The 15,660-nt window shown below is 37.0% G+C and overlaps 1 protein-coding gene across 2 annotated transcripts in view; it reads left to right on the top strand.

Moving 5' to 3' along the window:
- The first annotated feature begins 12,685 nt into the window (after positions 1-12,685).
- Positions 12,686-15,660, top strand: part of LOC137244868 (glycogen debranching enzyme) — a 41,247-nt gene continuing 38,272 nt past the window's right edge. For both annotated transcript variants that reach the window (XR_010951216.1, XM_067774529.1), the window contains exon 1: positions 12,686-13,312. Coding sequence is in view for 1 of the 2 variants with exons in the window: in XM_067774529.1 (XP_067630630.1) it covers positions 12,782-13,312 (531 nt within the window). In the remaining variant the exon portion in view is untranslated. The remainder of the gene's footprint in view (positions 13,313-15,660) is intronic.

Genomic DNA, 15,660 nt, shown 5'->3' with positions numbered 1-15,660 from the left:
CAGTTCAAGAAAATGCAGTGCATCCGTTTCATAAGGCTTTTTTTCGGACATAGTGGACCACGTGCACAATGACCTTTTCCACAATCCCGAATTCAATACTGTGATGTTGGTACGCCTCCAATGACTTCTTTAGGGCAATTAGTGCACTTGGCTGCCAAATATGTTCAGATTGCGGTCCATATTTGAGAAGGATCCAATTCTTGTGTCGCCAACATCAGCTTGAACAAAATTGAGCTCACCATCACGTACAATCGATCGGACCTTAATCGCAGCAGGGGTCATCGCTCTATGATCTATGATTTACTTAAATTGAATGGACAAGAGCCATTTATTTCAATAACCAATATTGAAAAATCAAAATTTTTGTTGTTGAAATTTGACATTTGAATTTAGGTTGAAAAGTATGCTCATAAAAATTCTGAATTTTTATTTCGCACTGCCTTATCGACAGTTTCCAGTGATTTAGGTTTTTTCTCTATTTAGGTAGAAATTTACGTCAACTCGCACACAGCCTAAAGCCGGAGTCATTGGTGCGGTATGTCGTATCGCTGTATCCGTATCCCTAACGTAATCAGCTGTTTATCGTTACGACGGTGTAACCAAAACCCAATTGGTTGGCTACGATACGGTTACGACCTTAGCGGCACCAATAATCGATTGCATTGATTCTCATAAGGTTGGTCGAATCAGCTGTTATAAGGATACCGATACGGTTACCGATAAAGCACCAATGTCTCCAGCTTAAATTAAATCTAGCCAAAAATGTTTTTTTTTTTGTTCAGATAAAATAACAAAAAACTCTCTTAAGTCACAAAAAACTATCGATGTCGAACTATTGATACTACGATTTCGTTAGCTTAATTAACAAAGGTCTTAACCAACAAATTTAAAATTTTACTGGAGAAGCAAAATTTTTTTTTTACATTCCCTATGTGGAGATATGGCTTTTTAAAAGCGCTATATCTCCGTTCTTGTTGGTTCAAATTCTTCAAAATTTTTACTGTGGGTATACTTTATACCAAAATCTGTGAAAAACGCGTTTTCGAACAACCCCTTGGTTAATTAAACTAACAATTTGAGAGATACATTTGCTTTGAACACAAATCGATTTCGACGCTGCGCAATATTCTCTCTCATTTTAATAACTATTTTACGTTAAAGACTTTCCATGTGGATTACAACTGCGATTTGGAGTAGTCCAAACTAACTCGAAATCAGAGGTTTTAAAAAATCAGAAGTTCCGACATTTAGAAACCGAAATCGGAGCTCCGTAACATCAGTTATGCCTACAAACTTACTAACTGCCACAAATGCAGTGAAGCTGGGTGTTTGTTACGTCTCTCTTATTGTTGGTGAGGCACGACGGAACCATACGGGTGACGGCCGGAAATCAGCTGATTGGTACTTTTTCAATATGATTTGACACTTCAACTTACGCGAAGTATGAATTTGACATTATTCCACTGAATTGCAAAAACAAGCTACCTGGAATTTTTATGAATGGTCGCATGCATGTCGCCGTGCTGCCACCTTGTATGGTTCCGCCATGTTGGTAGGGCTAGTTACCCATATACACATATATTGTAAATATGTATAACTATGTTATTATATACAAATGTAGGTACTTATGTACATATACAATTTTACTTTCGTATGCGTATCTCCTCGTATGCAAACGGAATGCTCTATCGATGACGTTATTAGCTTTTACTCCCAAGTTCAATTTAAAGGTCATCAGTTCAAGTGCATGGGTAGGTACATTCAGAAATTTTGTATAGGGTGTATGGGCGCAATATGATGTGGAACAAGAAAACAACCCCAAATGAAGAGAAAAATGTATTAAGCGAAAAGCTTCCAGCTTTTACTATAACTACAGTTCGCTCAGTGGTTAAAACTCACTCCTTTCCCTTTTTATACTCAGCGTGCTTTCCACAAAGAGTATATTAACTTTGATTGGATAACGGTTGGTTGTACAGCTATAAAGGAATCTAGATAGATATAGACTTCCATATATCAAAATCATCAGTATCGAAAAAAAATTTGATTGACCATGCCCGTCCGTCCATCCGTCCGTCCGTTAGCACGATAACTTGAGTAAATATTGAGATATCTTCACCAAATTTGGTACACTAGCTTATATGGACCCAGAATAGATTGGTAGTGAAAATGAGCGAAATCGGATGATAACCACGCCCACTTTTTACATATATAAAATTTTGGAAAACACAAAATACCTAAATTATCAGGTAAATAATACACCTAGAATGTTGAAATTTGCCATGTGGACTGATATTGGGACTCTTGATACAAATTTGGAAAAAAATTTTAAAATGGGCGTGGCACCGCCCACTTGTGATAAAATTAATTTTACAAATATTGTTAATAATAAATCAAAAATCGTTAAACCTATCGTAACAAAATTCGGCATAGATGTTGCCTTTACTATAAGGAATGCTTTGAAGAAAAATTAACGAAATCGGTTAAGGACCACGCCCACTTTCATATAAAAGATTTTTAAAAGGCTCATGAACAAATAAAATAAGCAATATCTTTGCAAAAAAGGGCTTTATATCAATGGTATTTCACTTCCCAAGTGGATTTATAACAATAAATAGGAAAAACTTCAAATTTGAAAAAAATGGGCTTGGCACCGCCCCTTTTGTGACTAAGCAATTTTCTATGTTTCGGGAGCCATAACTCGAAGAAAAATTGATCGTAATGAAATTGTGTACACATATTTTCCTCACAGCTGAAAATATTTCTAGTAAAAATGGACGGGATCGGTTAAAGACCACAGCAACTTAGATATAAAACAAGTTTAAAAGGGTCGTAGACTAGAATGATAAGATATAACTTAGCAAAAAATAGTTTTGAATCAATGATATTTCACTTATCAAGTTTTATTGTAAGAGGAAATGGGGAGATATTTTTTTAAACGGGCGGTGCCACGTCTTATGTAGAAAAGTAATTTATCTGAAATGAAATGTACAATTGAAGGTTACGCTGAGTATATAATGTTCGGTTACACTCGAACTTAGACACCTTTACTTGTTTCATTTAATTTTTCTTTTATTTCATTTTAATTAAATTTTTTTTCATTTTATAGTTTTTTTCATTTTATAGTTAACAAAAGTAAAGTTAATTTATTACAATTGACCTTGAGCCGGCTAAAAGAAATCTACTATTTTATTTTTTTTATCAACTTCAAAGGCATTTCTTAACACAACATCAAACACCCTTACGTCCGTAGTGTGAGTGTAAACATTCTGTTTAGTGTTTGTAGTGGTGTTATTTTTAAATTAATATTTTAGCGCTATACTTTTTCTTGAAATTTTTTTAGAGGACTGCACTGCTCCTTGAGAAGACCTAACGATACATTTACAGTTTGGCCGTAAAAGATCGCAAATATTCAACTTGCCTAATTATGTATAGATATAGGAATAACTTGTTCTCACGAATAAAGATAAATTACTAATTTTTTCACCAACCATTTTGTAGTGAAGGCATTAGGATTCATGGCGTTCTTAAGCACAACAAAAAGCTTAATAGCTTCACAGCTTCTCCAACTCGAAGGGAACCCTATTACCAATATGATCTTTTCGGCTCTGCACAGGCGCCCATCCAGGGGGCTTTTGGGGGTTATCCTGCAAAAATCGCGAGTACTCCATGCATGCATGTATGGAGTACTCGCTCCCTGCAAAAATCGTTGGATCATATGGTCCACTGGAGTACTTACCATTATACTCCACTGTAATGCAGCAATGGACCAACTCATGTTTCTACACGAACATATTGTAAGCCGATCATTGCTCGTTTTTAACGATTGTAATCACTACACGATGTTTATTGGACTGTGGGTACTCCATGGATTACTCTGATTTAATGCGGAGCTGGAGTATATGGTCCAGTCCTAGGACATCGCAATGTTAATTGGATCATATTTTTTGTATGAATTGTGGTTAATTTTGGAGCACTCGGTTGGTCCATAGCGAGTACTCCATACATGCATGCATGGAGTACTCGCGATTTTTGCAGGGCTATGGGCCAACCGAGTGCTCCAAAATTAACCACAGTTCATACAAAAAATATGGTCCAATTAACATTGCGATGTCCTAGGACTGCACCATATACTACAGCTTCGCATTACATCAGAGTAATCCATGGAGTACCCACAGTGCAATAAACATCGTGTATTGATTACAATCGTTAAAAACGAGCAATGATCGGCTTATAATATGTTCGTGTAGAAACATGAATCGGTCCATTGCTGCATTACAGTGGAGTATAATGATAAGTACTCCAGTGGACCACATGATCCAACGAATTTGCAGGGTAATGACATTAAAAAGAGTATGTATGTGTATACAATAACACATATCTGCATATGTACACCACATACATTTGGTAGTTTTTCTTAAAGCCGGTACACAATCGGCTTTTGCGTCGTTTTGGCGTCGGCGTTGCGCAAACAGCTGACTTTGAACACACACGTCTGGATTACAACCCAACAAGCAAAGTAAACGTAATGTATGTTTTTAATAAGTTTTTTCAAAAAAAAAAACATTAAGCCCCCAAAATTTACTTCTGGGTGCGCCCCTGGTTCTACAATGTTCCTCGTGTTCCAATGGTACATGAACCATATAGTTCACATTGTTGTTGCATTTGCATTTTAAATCTCTATCCGTATCTGGTTTATGTACCATTGGAACACGAGGTTTGTCTGCTAAACCAGTTTTGCCCCCTAAAGTATGCTTCTCGTTTCCCCAAACAATGAAAACATGACTACGCGAGAGCGACCGCAGAGCTGAATTATTAGATTAGAAAGAACTACCGAGCTTTTGAAGTGCAAAATAGCGACATAAGAATTTAAAAAATAGAACTTCAAATAACCAAGATATCATTAAAAACGATTTCGGCTATATTTTGAAGCATAAAAAATGCTTTTATGGTTCTCTTCGATCAACAAAACATAGGGAAGAAGGGAGATAGAGAGAGAAAGAGAGAGAGAGAGAGAGAGAGAATGCGAGGTAAGGGATAGGAAAGAAGAAGGAAGTGTTAACAACTAAAAGTTGGATAGACAAAAGGTATCACACAGCGTCTGCTAATAAACAATAAATTTGAATGGGTCGCTCCAAAAACGTTGTAAGCGACAAAATTAAAAGTTTTCAGAAATGAAACAAAATAAAAACTAGATTTTCGCCTAGAGGTTCTAAAAAATATTTTGAAATGACCAATGGAATCAGTTAGATTGATTGAAAATCTGTAATTTTTACAGAATATTGTTAACTTTCGACCAACAGTTTTTCTCCTGTTGAAATAACTAAACAAATTTGATAACTTAACAAAAAACTCGGTTGAATCAATCATATTGCGATTAGTATTACTGAATGTCCGTTAATTCACTTCAGCCTCTTGGCATCTTCCCAAAATAGCTCCTTTGGTCAGTTCGAGTGGTGACTTGAACTAATTGAGTACTCTTACCGGAATACGTCCATCTTGTTTTGTCATAGCCAGGGTTTTTCCTACAAGTATGTTCAGTGCTGATTTGTTTGCTGCTTCGACAACCCACAATTTGTTTGTCCCACAATCTCCATCAACCTTTGCCCAGATGGCTGCTTCGGATTTTGGTGGTATTTGCTGACTCTCTTCCACCAGCACTCGTTTACTGCTGTAGCCTCTCTCGTAGCGGAAATTAAGTGGTACATCCATGTTCTTATATCGTATCGTCTTGCTTTGCATGTCGATCTTGATGCCCTGGTCGATTAAGAAGTCCACTCCAATTATTATTTCATCAACAATATCTGCCACTATAAAATTGTGTACTACCTTGACGTTCCCAATTGCGACTTCACATGATATTTCCGTGCTGTCTTCTCCAGTGGCTATACGCAATCTTGCTCCATGCAATGGTCTTATCTTCTTGTCGACTAAATCCGCTGGAATGATGGAATGAGATGCACCCGTATCTACAGTCAGTAAACGTTCCTTTCCATCCACATGTCCTGCGACAGTAAGATTGCTTGATTGCTAGTTTAACGATTGATTGGTCTTGGAAATCCGCTCATCTCCTTCAGCTCTGCGTTTACGACCACCCACATTGTTAGAACTGTTAGGGTTGGTGTTGCAATAACGCGCAATGTGCCCTGGCTTTCCACACTTAAAGCATCATTATTCTTCTGCTGCGTACCCTTCAATGCTTCCAAAATTGTGTCTACCCAGTCTGGCCTTTCCACTTCCACGCGATGAGCTTTGTATGCGGTCTTACTCAAAAGCGACGCTGTTTCTTGAGTCAGTGCATGGGATACCGTTTCTGCGAATGTGGGTTTGGGTTTGCATATGTCGCTCGCTTCGTTTCTACGTCCCGTATGCCATTTATAAAACTCTGGATTTTTACCCTCTCGGTATATTCCACGGGTGCGTCCGCATTTGCCAAATGTGCCAACCTTTCAACATCCGAGGCAAACTCCTGCAAAGTCTCATTCGCTCTTTGGTGACGGTTTTGCAACTCAATTTGGAATATCTGTTTTCTATGCTCGCTTCCATGACGTCTCTCGACAGCGGCCATCAATGCGTCATAGCTGTTCCGTTCGTACTCTGGAATAGTCTGTAAGATTTCGGCAGCTGGTCCTTTCAATGCTACGAAGAGTGCAGCAACTTTATCTTCAGCATTCCAGTTGTTCACTATTGCGGTCTTCTCAAATTGTAGCTTAAAGACCTGGAAAGGAACAGAACCATCAAAGGATGGTGTTTTTACCTTTGGATTACTCGTTGAAACTGCTGGGCGATTTAGTTGCAACTCCTGTATACGATCTTTCAAAGCATCCATTTCGGCCTCCATTTTATCTTATCGTTCACTAAAAGCCTCCAGCTGCGATGAGACTTTTGTTTCCTGTGCCTCCAGCTTCGTTGAGATACGCTCTTCCTGTGCTTCGAGTTGTAATGTTATGCGTGCCTCTTGTTCTTTTAATTGTTCTGCAATTTGTGTTTTCTGTTCTTCCATCTTGGATGTTATTCCATATATGTCTTCTGTTCTGCCAGTTGAGATGACACTGTCGATGTTTGAGCAGATATTGCAGCTAAAATCATGCTCAAGTCTGTGCTCGTAACTGTCTGCGATGTTTCATTTTTATCCTCAATTTTTGTTGTTGTCTCGTCGCCATCAAGATGAAAGACATACTCTTCCACGTTAATTCCTTCTGCTTCCATTGCCTCTCGTAGTCTTGCCTGAAGTTCGAGTTTATTGCCGGTTGTATTCAATCCACGGGCTTCAAACTCCTTTTTCAGTTGCTGGATCCTTAATTCACCTAACATCGCCATGTCCTTGTTGTGCTCTGCAACTCTGGAATTTATTCAACAATTCCTCTTCTGACACCAATTGTAACGAATTTACTGCAAATTCTCTTATTTGCAACCTTCTGCTAAGTTCGAATCACTAAACTGTTGAATAAATAACTCCACTCATCAATAATGCAAAATGGCCTTTATTAAAGTACTTCACAATAACACTTATATTTCGCTTACTGATAACTTGCATAACTCAAACTGATTGATAGCTTAAATAAAACTGAATTCTCGCGCCTCTACTGTCGCGGCTTTTATACTTTTTGATTTCTCGTTGCATACTTCTAGGCTTTTCCATTCCAGAACGTACTAGTTAGTTATCAGCTACAAAATCACCAGCCACAACTGTTTTTATAGCTTCTCATGCACGCGTGAGTAATACTTGCACAAATTATTGCCCTTTCTTGTTGGCACCTCAGATAGGATATATGCATGTGTTTGCGCGTTGCTTCTCCGCCGCGTGTACGTACATATGTGTAGACGCAATTATTGATTCGTTTATGTAGATACATAATGATTGATTTATGGATGTGCATGATATCACTTTATTTATTTATGATATCACTGTTTAGCATCGGCTTAGAGATCACAGTTCCCCTTAGTGTTGCTAATATTCGTAACAATATAGAGCTTATGATTTATTCTGGAGCACACGCGAAAATTTCCAGAAAAATACACACTGCCAATGTAGCGATTGAATTGAAAGTCGAGAAGCTCGCGAGTATTACGAGTTTTTCGGGATTCGAGAATTTCGCGAGAATTGAAAGTCGAGAAGCTCGCGAGTATTACGAGTATTTAGAGATTCGAGAATCTCGCGAGAAGCCGTGTCATTGGGGATAAAACAAGTGTGATAACTTCTGCATAGACGTCAAAATTACAAATAAAATGGATCACCTGATTTTTATTTGACTATCGCTTTCTCATTCTGTATCTCTTTCTATCACCCGCTGAAGGTAGCCGGCCCTATGCGCCATTGAACATCCTGTCAGGCAGTTGACGGATAAGATATCGCACTTGTTTTATCCACAATGCGCCGTGTTCTCGATGTCTTGTTAAATAAAATAAAATATTGTGAACAAAATTATATGTATAATAAATATGTTTTGAGTTAAATGTCATTGGAAAGCAATATAATAAAAAAAAAATTCAAAAGTAAAATAAAACAAGTGTATAAATACTGTCCACACAACAATTAAGTTTTTGTCGAGAAGTTCGCGAGATTTACGAGTACTTCGAGACACGAGAATCTTGCGAGAAGTCGATTTCTCGATTTCTCGGGTCTCAAAAATCTCGCTTGTGTTCGAGAAGATATCGTAAGCTCTAGTCAGAACCGGCTCATTTGGCTTCGGTATCAATCCGTAGGCAAAATTAAAAATGTTGCTTCTGCCAAAATATATTCACAAAAAACAGAAAATAACTCCGAGCCGATCCAAAATCGGCGGCCGGAACACTTTTCTGCGTATGTATGGGTGCGAATGTACAACAAAATATGAAAAATAACACAACAAAATGTGCAGTTCTTTTTTGCACATAGCTTCTGATGGAAATAAATCCTTTAACATCAGGCTTTGGATGATTGTTATTGGGTTCAAAAACTCGTCTTTGACACCTCTCCCGACATTTTTGTACGTGTTTTAAGTGCCGTCAACGGTTGTTTAGTAATATTATTCTACTTTTTTCTTAAAGTGCGAAGCCTATATAATTATACCTTTCATGAAAATGAAATGGTATATTAATTTCGTCACGAAACCCAAAATTGTAAGTCCTTAAAGGAAAATAGATAGACCCACCATTAAGTATACCGAAATAATCAGAATGAAGAGCTGAGTTGATTTAGCCATGTCCGTCTGTCTGTCTGTTTGTATGCAAACTAGTCCCTCAATTTTTGAGATATTTTGATAAAATTTGGTGAGCGGGTGTATTTGGGTGTCGGAACCGGCTGGATCGGACCACTATAGCATATATCCTCCATACAACCGATTTTTCAGAAAAAGAGGATTTTTGTCATATCTTACTCAATTTAACAGATTGAAGCTTCAAACTTCACCATATAATTTCGTATATTGCACATATTGTTGCCTGAAAAAATTGATGAGATCGGTCGTATATATAGTATATATCCCCCACAACCGATTTTTCAGATTAGAAACTGTTCGTAATTACTGCCCTATTTTAAGAGCTAGAGGCTTCAAATTTCAACGAATGCTTACGCATATAGCATATATTGTTGTCTGAAAAAATCATACAGATCGGTGGTATATATAGTATATATATGGTGGTATATACATATAACAGCTAGAAGCTTCAAATTTCACCGAACGCTTACGTATATGGCATATATTGTTGTCTGACAAAATCATATAGATCGGTTGTATATATAGTATATATCTCATACAACCGATTGTTCAGATAAGAAACTTTTCGCAATTTCTACCCCATTCTAACAGCTATAAGCTTCAAATTTCACCGATTTCTTACGTATATAGTATATGTTGTTGTGTCACAAAATCATAGAGATCGGTGACATATATATAATATATATATGATGGTATATATAGTGTATATATATTTTTTTTTTGCGATTTCGGCCCCATTTTAACAGCTAAAAGCTTCAAATTTCACCAAATGCTTACGTGTATAGCATGTATTGATGTCTGAAAAAATCATTGAGATCGGTGGTATACATAGTATATATCTTATACAACCGATTGTTCAGATAAGAAACTTTGCGCAATTTCTGCCCCGTTTTAACAGCTAGAAGCTTCAAATTTCACCAAATGCTTACGTGTATAGCATACATTGATGTCTGAAAAAATCATTGAGATCGGTGGTATACATAGTATATATCTCATACAACCGATTGTTCAGATAAGAAACTTTGCGCAATTTCTGCCCCATTTTAACAGCTAGAAGCTTCAAATTTCAATGATAATTTCGTATATTGCACATATTGTTGCCTGAAAAAATTGATGAGATCGGTCGTATATATAGTATATATCCCCCACAACCGATTTTTCAGATTAGAAACTGTTCGTAATAACTGCCCTATTTTAAGAGCTAGAGGCTTCAAATTTCAACGAATGCTTACGCATATAGCATATATTGTTGTCTGAAAAAATCATACAGATCGGTGGTATATATAGTATATATATTGTGGTATATACATATAACAGCTAGAAGCTTCAAATTTCACCGAACGCTTACGTATATGGCATATATTGTTGTCTGAAAAAATCATAGAGATCGGTTGTATATATAGTATATATCTCATACAACCGATTGTTCAGATAAGAAACTTTTCGCAATTTCTACCCCATTCTAACAGCTATAAGCTTCAAATTTCACCGATTTCTTACGTATATAGTATATGTTGTTGTGTCACAAAATCATAGAGATCGGTGACATATATATAATATATATATGATGGTATATATAGTATATATATTTTTTTTTTGCGATTTCGGCCCCATTTTAACAGCTAAAAGCTTCAAATTTCACCAAATGCTTACGTGTATAGCATATATTGATGTCTGAAAAAATCATTGAGATCGGTGGTATACATAGTATATATCTTATACAACCGATTGTTCAGATAAGAAACTTTGCGCAATTTCTGCCCCGTTTTAACAGCTAGAAGCTTCAAATTTCACCAAATACTTACGTGTATAGCATACATTGATGTCTGAAAAAATCATTGAGATCGGTGGTATACATAGTACATATCTCATACAACCGATTGTTCAGATAAGAAACTTTGCGCAATTTCTGCCCCATTTTAACAGCTAGAAGCTTCAAATTTCAACGAATGCTTATGCATATAGCATATATTGTTGTCTGAAAAAATCATAGCGATCGGTTGTATATATATTATATACCCCATATAAACTGTAATTTTTGCCCCTTTTTTACGGCTAGAAGCTTCAAAATTCATCAAATTTCATCAAATAGTTACGTTTACGTCATATATTGTTGAAATACGTGATTCGTAGTCATAGTTTTTACACGCAGACCACAAAAAACCTGAAACTTTGCATCCTCACACAAAGTACCTACCTGTTTTTTAATTTATATTTATCTTAGAAATCGTTTAGGTATGTAGATCTGTTCACTATATATTTCTTATCTTATACATCCGATTATTCGGAGATTAGGAACGGGATAAGATTATTGTCCAGCCTCATTCACGAAAGGTATGAAGTCTTCGGCACAGCCGAAGACAGTCCCGTTCTTACTTGTTTTATATAGAAAACATATTGCATTTGTGGCATGGCTTAAAGAACTAATAATACCAAGGGAGTTCAGAGTTTTGTGTATTTGATGTTGGAAACGTTGCTCTTGCAAATGAAAGCTACGGATCGTGAATAACTTTTTTAATTAAAAAATTTTGTATTTTGTTTGATTTGCTATTCAGTATTGAAAAATTAAACTACGGTTTTAGGTGTTGCGTATTTGCTCTTACTGATATTACTTTGATAAATTGTTTTGAATTTTAAACTAATATTTAAGAGGCAATACGTGAAAAAAAGCTTGTAAATAACAGTTACCCTTTTATGTATACACATGATCCCAGGGACGGAAAATAATTTTTTTTTTCGTAGTCGAAAAAGTCCTGGTCAAAAAATTGTCCTAGGTGAAAATGTTGGAGTTCCCAGGTATCCCTATAGCAATATCATGTCGAATCATGTATCCTTTTTATTTTTCGAACTTTTTCCATAAAAGTCCACATATAAAAGTAAAATCTGTATTTTTATTTTTTGAGTGCGATAGAACTAGTTAAACTCGGACTTTTAAAAATAAAAGTCCGGAAATAAAAGTTAAATCCGGACTTTTATTTTTTAAGGCCAAGATAAAAGTCCGGCTTGATAACAATTTTTATTTCGGGTAAGCCGTTTCTTTGTTATCAAGCCGGACTTTTATTTTGGCCTTGAAAAATAAAAGTCGGAATTTAACTTTTATTTCCAAACTTTTATTTTTAAAAGTCCGAGTTTAACTAGTTCTATCGGACTCAGGTAATAAAAATCCGAAAATAATTTTTATCTTGATCCAAATATATTAAAAGTCCAAAATTAATAGTTTTGCAAGAAATTATATTATAAAAGGAATAACAGTTTCCGCCCCTGCATGATCTAGATCGTTCCATTGAGAATTTATCGTGATCTAGAGCTGTATAGCTCAATGGAACGCAGCTGGTGTTACCTTTGAATGGGGTAGGATGGGATAAATCGTTCTTTAAGGACCACCCTAATATATATGCATTTCCAAAATAATGTATATATGTAAATATCTTCATTCTTTCCCATAAAATTAAGCAGCTCAAATTCAAGATCTTGTCAAGTTAGTTAGTAAGCATATAAACACCGAATCAGAACGAACAAAAATACGCAGAAACCAAATTGCAAATAAAATATTTAAATATTAATGCTATAAAATACATATACATATGTATAGTGAATATATTAAAGTTAGAATGGACGCGTTTCGACGATTTTGTGCCGACTTTCAAAGTAAGCTAAATACACTCCTGCAAATAATGTTAAATTCGCAGTTCGTACGTTGGATGATCGATTTTTACATAAAACTAACGACTGAACACGGCATTGCTGTTAAGACAAATGACGTCGTTGACGATGATGACGGAGAAGAAGAATCTAGCGCAGCAACAGAATCCGACGAAGACGACAGAAATGATTATGATATTGACAATAATAGTTTTAGTAATAATGAAAGCGAGAGCGATGGCAAACAGGGATCGACGTTGGCGCTCAGCGCCGATCCGACTTGTCAGCGAAATACAATTCCCGATGCCAAGCGTGATCATGAAAAGCAATCGCACAACGTACCGGTGCCAGAAACTGTTGCGGACGTCGGTCTTGCAAGTGTGCTAAACGCAATTCCAAGTTTAAAAATGGGGAATGTTCATATTAAAAATAAAAACAAGCATAAAACAAACCAAAATAGTGGCAGTAGTGAGGTATGTTGAGGCGAAGAATTAAATTTAAATAATATTTGCATAAATAGCTGGGTTTGAAATTGAGATTTTGTGAAAATGTTTTGTTTGTTTAAATGTGTGTTTGCGCCAAAAAAAGAGAAATATGCAATACTTATTATACATACATATGCACATTTTTCTGCGTGTGTGTGTTTAATTTAAATCGAATTGGTGTTGTGTTGTGTGCGGAATGCTTCGTCTGTGCCATCAATAATTAGTGTCTAGCATTCAATGTCACATTTAATCGAAACCTTTTCACCATTTTTTTATGTGCTACTGATAACATTGGATGCAAAATCACGAAATGCAGTGAATGTGCATTAGAGTGTGTTAATTTCAGGCGATATTTTTTCTTTTCAGATTTTCTTTAAAGCAGCAGACATTGGTGCGTTATCGGTAACCTTATAAATAACAGCTGATTCGACCAACCTTATGGGAATCAATGTAATCGATTATTGGTGCCATATCGTAACGCTAATGTCGAACAGTATCGTAGCCAACCAGTTGGTTTTTCGCCATATCCATAACCTAAAAATATTTGTGTTGGTGAATTTAATAACTTTTTGTAGATTTTATTCATTGTTTTGGATACGTTATGACTAAGAGACTTATTTTTTGTGGAATATGTTTGTAATTTTTTGCGTTTTCTTCATATTTATGAAATTTTCACGATTTTTAGGTTAATGCACCATTAATCGATCACAATGTGTCGTATAGGGTTACGTTAGGGATACGACAAACGGCACCAATGCCTCTGCTTTAAAGCGGAAGCTGTTATTGTTCTGTTGTCAATACGTGCGACTACTCACAAAATGGCATCAAAGTCCTCTGATGGCTGTCCAAGGAAACTAGTTTTAACTGAGTTGGATTATAGGGATGTTGCTGTTAGAGGCGTAGGTTCCACATTACAATTCGAAAGATGGTCAAATGGAGCACATCGCATGCAGGATAAACATTTCTTATGTTGATTCTGGATAAGTAAGTGTTTGGGCCTTTTACAGTTTCTAGAATGAAGTTGGGCCAGATTGACTCATGTCTTCCTTGGAAGTCTGCTTTCTTCTTCTGTAAGGGATGGATAGTGTGTACTGAAGGATTTTGCCGGTTCTGTTGTTGTTGTAGTTGTCGTTGTAGCAGTGCTTCGCCCCATCCAATAGGTGCGACCGATCACAAATCGTCATCAATATCCTCTAACGGGAGTCTAAGGAACTTGAAACAGCAAGAGAGGTGGACCATAGTGAGAGGAGGGTTAGAGGCGTTGGTTCCACATTATAATTAAAGAGATGGTTGGTGTCATGTGGGGACACATTGCAAGCAGGGCATACATTTTGTATGTCGGGGTTGATTCTGGATAGGTAAGAGTTTAACCTGTTACAGCATCCAGATCGAAGTTAAGCTAGAGTGACTCGCGTTTTCCTGGGGAGTGTGCGTTCGCCTTGCGCAAGTTTTGGGTATTGTTCTTTGAGTATTGGATTCACCGGGAAATTCCTGGCATAAAGGTCCGATGCCTGTTTGTGGAATTCACTAAGTACCTGCTGTGTTTTTTGGCTTCATACGGCTGAGTTCTCAGGTGCCGTATTTCCTCATAATGCTTACGTAGATGACTCGTTAAGCCCCTGAGCGGTGTTGGTTCATCAATCAGATGACTGTTGGGATGCCCAGGTTTCAGGGTATTCAACACTAACTGTTTGGTTATCATCTCATTTCTCTCCCTGATGGGGAGTATTCTCGCCTTATTATGTAGATGGTGTTCTGGGAACATAAGAAGACAGCCCGTGGCGGTTCTGAGAGCAGTATTTTGGCAGGCCTGTAGCTTCTTCCAATGAGAAGTTTTTAGGCTTGGAGACCATATAGGGGACCCGTAGCATGCAATCGGCTGGCCAATTGCTTTGTAAGTGGTAATGAGCGTTTCTTTGTCTTTTCCCCAGCAAGTGATTTGAGGATTTTATTACGACTCTCGACGTGGATGTTCAAAATGGTCGACATGTGGGACGTCCATGTTGTAAACAAGGTCGCGGAGGATTTAGTCGGTGATAATTCCAGGTTTCGCGAGGCGAAAAAAGGCCAGTTTAGGCATGGGGTCTTCTTATACTTATCTTGATCGGCAGGTGCCGAATCTCATAATAGTGCCTACGGAGATATTTCGATGCAGCCTTTCTTTATCTTTTCCCCCAAAGTACTGCCGGCAAGCGTCTTGGGGAATTTTGTTGCGACTTTGTAGTTTAGATCCAATTTAAAAGGCAAATGTCTCGAATGTAAAAGTATTATCGAACGTTAGCCCTAAGATCTTTGGGCGACTCACAGTCGGTAGCGTAATGTCAACGACGTGAACG

This window comes from Eurosta solidaginis, chromosome 3 (assembly GCF_040869045.1).
Source record: "Eurosta solidaginis isolate ZX-2024a chromosome 3, ASM4086904v1, whole genome shotgun sequence".
Lineage (NCBI taxonomy): Eukaryota > Metazoa > Arthropoda > Insecta > Diptera > Tephritidae > Eurosta > Eurosta solidaginis.
This window is presented reverse-complemented; position numbering and strand designations above follow the sequence as displayed.